We start from the raw sequence: 5598 nt of genomic DNA, 5'->3' as shown, positions 1-5598 counted from the left end.
AACTCTAGGGGAGTTGGAAAATGAGCCTATTTTCAAAAATAGTGGAGTGTTACTTTAAATCATTTTAGGGCTGCCACTAACGACTATTTTTATTTCGATTAATCTATCGACTAATTTATCGATTAATCTAAACGATTAATTCCCCACAAAAAAAAATCAACAATTTTACTTAAGAATATTTTATTAAACTATATTGATTAAACCAAATGAAATCCAAAAGTAAAAAAGTAAAGTGCAAGAAGCAAGTGTCCATCTCGTAGTCCCAATCACTGAAATCAGAGTTCAGTATTATAGTGTAAGAATGACAACGTCCACGTGTTCTAGTCTACTAATAATAAAATCATAATCAAAAAACTCTTTTTAAAGGAGTATTTACCAGAAATATTATTTACCAGAATTTATTTAGGAGAAAAATGTAAATGTGCAGTATTTCTGAAAAAAAAAAATACTATTATTATTATTTTGTTTTTAAATAAAATCAATTAATTGGAGATGCTTTTGATTATTAAAATTTAATGGAACCATTAAAATGGAATCCAGAAAATAATGGAAAACAGAATTTGGTAAAGATAAAACTGTAAAACTCAATTAATTAGACGGGTTTTTTGATTAATAAAATGTAATTTAACCATTAAAAGAGTATAGAAAAATGAAAACGGAAAAAAATTAATTTGGAAATAAAACTTAGTGCCCTATAATTATAATGAATTTTTTTGTGGTAATAAAAATAGATGTAAGTGAACAATAGCCTTTAAAATTACTTAAAATACATATATAATAGCAATGAGGCAATAAATAATTAGATCAAATAAAGTATCAACACGCATGTAAATAATTAAAGCGCATATACTGTATTAGAACTGCATCGCATATAATTATTTAATTAAATCGTAGCGTTTGTGAATTCACAAATATGCTTAATTATGATTTTTCAATGGGTTTAATATATCATGCAGCCTTGGGAAACATTCTCGTCCGTGAAATGCGCCACTTCCGGTATTTTGCCGGTTAGTCGACGCGAGCAAAATGAAGTCGAGGATTTTTAAAAATCGAAAAGTCAAATAAAATCGACGAATCGCGACAGCCATACAATCAAATGAAATCCGTGTCAACGAAATCCATGTTTCCACTGCAATTACAATCGCATAATTTTACAGTGGGTACGGAAAGTATTCAGACCCCCTTAAATTTTTCACTCTTTGTTATAATGCAGCCATTTGCTAAAATCATTTAAGTTAATTTTTTTTCCTCATTAATGTACACACAGCACCCCATATTGACAGAAAAACACAGAATTGTTGACATTTTTGCAGATTTATTAAAAAAGAAAAACTGAAATATCAAATGGTCCTAAGTATTCAGACCCTTTACTCAGTATTTAGTAGAAGCACCCTTCTGATCTAATACAGCCATGAGTCTTTGGGAAAGATGCAACAAGTTTTTCACACATGGATTTGGGGATCCTCTGCCATTCCTCCTTGCAGATCCACTCCAGTTCTGTCAGGTTGGATGGTAAACGTTGGTGGACAGCCATTTTTAGGTCTCTCCAGAGATGCTCAATTGGGTTTAAGTCAGGGCTCTGGCTGGGCCATTCAAGAACAGAGTGAAAAATTTAAGGGGGTCTGAATACTTTCCGTACCCACTGTATATTCTCAAAAAATGACTTTTGAATATAGAAATATGAAATGCTGTAAAAAATGACATGATACTGTTATATTTAAAACTTAACTGACAGTATTTGGCGGGAAGTCTTAATTTGAATCACTGAATCATTCATTCAACCGATTCGTTTATACCAGCTGATTCATTCAAGAAAAAAAATCACTCTGTGTTGCTGGGAAACACAACTGTTCTGCTTTGTTTGGAGATATTCAGTTGGTGAATTATAGCAAAAACGGTCAATTTGCAATCAACATTTGCAGTCGTGCTGATATTTGGAAAATAGCATGTGCCTGAACATTATATAGCAAATGACGGAATTGAGATCACGGCTTTAAGTACGCTGATTTTCTGCTACTCGTGACATTGTCATGTGTTTGTGTTCAGACTCCTCCAGATGAGAAGTCCTCTCAGTGGAAAGCACTGAATGAGGCTCTGAGTGAGAGGACCAGAGCCATGGAAGAGGCTGAAGAAGCCCTGCTCAAAGCCAAGTGAGACCTGCTTCATAACGGTTTTCTAATTGAATACATTTTAAAATGTAACGCAAAGCTGGATTTTTAGCATCATTACTCCAGTCTTCAGTGTCACATGTTCCTCCAGAAGTCATTTTAATGTGCTGAATTGGTGCCTAAGGAACATTCCTTCTTATTATCAACTTTAAAAACAATTTTTGTTGCTGTAGATTTTTGTGGAAACCTTGATGCATGTTTTTTTTTCATGATTCCTTAATAAACAGAAGGTTCAAATTAAGAGCATTTATTTGAGATAAAAATCTTTCGTAACATTATAAATGTCTTCACTGCCACTAGTAATCCATTTAATGCATGCTTGCTGAATGAAAGTATGAATTTAATTTTTACCAAAAGTCATACTGACTCCAAACTGTTTTCTGTATTTTTTCTGTATTTTTTCCCCCAGTCCTTAACTGTCCATTTGTACTGTTAAATGGAATATACTGTCGAAACACTCAGCCCTACACAGAAGCGCTTAATCGTACTGAATGTTTTATATATTTATGTTTTTCTGTGTGTGTATTTAGAGGAGAGCTCGAAAACCTGAGTGGAGTGATAAACAGTTCAAAACAATCCAAGATTAACACAGCGAGACCCCAAATCCTGGCCGCTGAGGAGAACTTGCACAGCATGATTGTGGATCTGGACAAAGTAGTAACCAAGGCAAGTATCTTAATCTGACTATGTTAATGTGCTTTGCAGGAACCCAGTACATATAAATGAGAATTGAGCCTGTAATCCATTTAGCTTTATACTCCCAGAGACTTTGGTAACATATCACCGTGTCCCATCTGGAGTCTGTAAGTCACACCTGGGTATCGTCGGTCTCTTCTGCAGGTGCAGACGGCACAGACAGAGGCGAAGATCGTGTCTCAGTACAGTGAGCTGGTGAATGAAGCCAAAGCTCAGTTCCAGCAGGAGCTCGCCAACATCACACCTGAGATCCAGGCCAACTGGAAGAGGCTCTGTAAGATCTCACACACTCATGCCACTCTCCAGACCGCATGTCTGTCATTGATCTCATGTATCAAGACCAGTGTTGGGGGTAACTCATTACAAGTAATGCGAGTTACGTAATCAGATTACTTTTTTCAAGTAACTAGTAAAGTAACGCATTACTTTTTTAATTTACAAGAAAATATCTGAGTTACTTTTTCAAAAAAGTAAATGCCAGTTACTTTGTTTTCCCATTTATTGACTGACAGCTCTCCTGTCCCCATATTGGGAGAAATCAGAAGTACAGAGGAGTTTATCCGAACATGATGTAGTTCTAGACTAAATGTGAATGTGCATTAATTCATCCCACTCACAAAAAACAGATTTAGTATTCATCAAAATGAATTAAAACAGTGAAATGCAAACTCAGAATATGACGCAAACCTGCAATAATTAAATATGTTAAATAACACAAATGTATCTAATCCCATTTTATTAACCAATATCTTTGCTGCTGACCTTTGATGATCCAGTTCAACCATACTAATAAGCAAAAATGACTTTAGAGAAACTAACAACTGTGCTTTGTTTTTTTATTGCTGAAGAGAGTTTCTTCTCCTGCGTTCTACTGTACAGACGTGAATTTACTTTAGCTTCAGCCTGAGGTTTATTCATTACTTTAATAAATATAACTTCTTATATTAAAAACAATCAAGTCCTGCTTATATTTAAAAAGTAACGCGAAAGTAACGCAAAAGTAATATAACGCATTACTTTCCATAAAAAGTAACTAAGTAACGTAATTAGTTACTTTTTTAGGGAGTAACGCAATATTGTAATGCATTACTTTTAAAAGTAACTTTCCCCAACACTGATCAAGACTGCATGCTTTTTTCCCCTCCTTTGAGTGTTTGTCAGATTTAACTGGTTAAAATCTGTTGTATTTTTTTAGTAGCACTGTCCAAGTTAATGTATACGAATAATTAAATATGTTTAACAGTGTTCATTTTTTTTAACACGGTTAAGAAATTTATTGAGCACAGAGAGCTGATATTTCTCAGTAAATGGAGAAAGACAATTAGTGAAAATGTATTTCTAAATTAAACCCAGTAGGGGAGGGTTAACAAAAGTTGAAATTGCATTCTATTAGGAGTTTATTAGTGAAACGGCATAATTCGTAAAAATCTTACAGTAATAATCAAACCCAATAATTGCACATATTTTCTTTCCTTTAAAAAAGGAACTGAATGTGTTAATTACCAACAAAAAAATACAAAATTAATTGTGATGAAGAATTTTTATCGACATCTCTAATTTTAGGTTACAAATTTATTTCAATGTAGCACAATAAAACTAGAAGGCCATTTATTCTTCAGAGTTCAGATGTGTTTTTCAACCTTGTTTTTCTTCCCTTAGATTTGCATTTCTGTTCGCTTTTGTTTAACTGTATAAACCATGTGTTTTACTGTATCAAAGCAGTGGCCTTGAAGAAGAATTTCAACACCTTAAAGTCATTTTATATAAAAAGTCACATATAAAATGCCATTGCATTAGATAACGAAATATTAAAGCAAGTGAAATTAATTTTAATGAAAGATTGCAGATAGCATAAATGCACTTCTAGCAAATTTCACACATCTATTTAAAAAAAAAAAGAAATGTCATACCGGCATGTGAAGTTAAAAATTCATCTGAACACCCCCGTCCATTTCATTTTGTTGTGCTCCATCAATCTGTTTTTGAATGCAAAAACACAATAGAAGCATATCATGGTCAGACCAACCCACAACCAACCTAATTATATAAGGCTTTCTCAAGACCAGATCATTCAGGTGTCCCACCAACTAGTCGTATCTTATCGTATTGACATATTGAAATAATAATAAACTGCTGCAGTCATTACGTGCATCTCTACTCCTGTCATTCTTCCTGTAATGCTGCTCTGTGCTCTTTCTCAGCGGGAAAGCTGAGCGCAGATGATCTGAACTCTCTGATCGCTCACGCTCACCGGCGCATCGACCAGCTGAACCGTGAGCTGGCGGAGCAGCGGGTGAGGGAGCAGATCCACATCGAGGTGGCTCTGGAGCAGCAGAAGCTGGAGGATCAGAAAGCGCTGGAGAGAGCCGTGGTTTCTGCCTTGGAGCACAGCCGAGAGGACATGAGACTCGAGCAGGAGAAGAAGGTGTGTGATTCAGCACTGCTGTACTGGCAGACTGTACCACTAGATAAAATAAATACTTTGATGTTGGCCTGAGAAAGCCTGGCCAGAAAGTTTGATTAAAACTACTTCAATTAGGAGGTTTTAAAATTGAAGCAGTTTTAAAAGCTTGAAGATCACGCAGTCCATCAACCAAACAGTGGAGCAGTTGTTGGGTTTCGATCCAGTTGCTGTGGTGTTACTAGGGTCCTCTGGATGGTTTCTTGGCAGTTGCTTGAGTTGAGTAAAAGATAGATTACATGTTTTGGGTCATTTGACAATTCTGTCAATGTA

General features: G+C 35.1%; 1 protein-coding gene across 4 annotated transcripts in view; it reads left to right on the top strand.

The window, feature by feature from the left end:
• LOC107712302 (MICOS complex subunit MIC60-like) overlaps window positions 1–5598 on the top strand; it is a 16445-nt gene that overhangs the window by 6502 nt on the left and 4345 nt on the right. For all 4 annotated transcript variants that reach the window (XM_016517514.1, XM_016517516.1, XM_016517515.1 and 1 more), the window contains 4 exons: window positions 2047–2150; window positions 2699–2834; window positions 3009–3138; window positions 5066–5289. In XM_016517514.1, the coding sequence (XP_016373000.1) occupies window positions 2047–2150; window positions 2699–2834; window positions 3009–3138; window positions 5066–5289 (594 nt within the window). The remainder of the gene's footprint in view (window positions 1–2046; window positions 2151–2698; window positions 2835–3008; window positions 3139–5065; window positions 5290–5598) is intronic.

The sequence above is a fragment of the Sinocyclocheilus rhinocerous genome, unplaced genomic scaffold (assembly GCF_001515625.1).
Source record: "Sinocyclocheilus rhinocerous isolate Xijiao unplaced genomic scaffold, SAMN03320098_v1.1 scaffold808, whole genome shotgun sequence".
In the NCBI taxonomy this organism is placed as follows: Eukaryota; Metazoa; Chordata; class Actinopteri; order Cypriniformes; family Cyprinidae; genus Sinocyclocheilus; species Sinocyclocheilus rhinocerous.
Note: the sequence above shows the minus strand (reverse complement) of the source record. Positions and strands in the feature narration are given on the sequence as shown.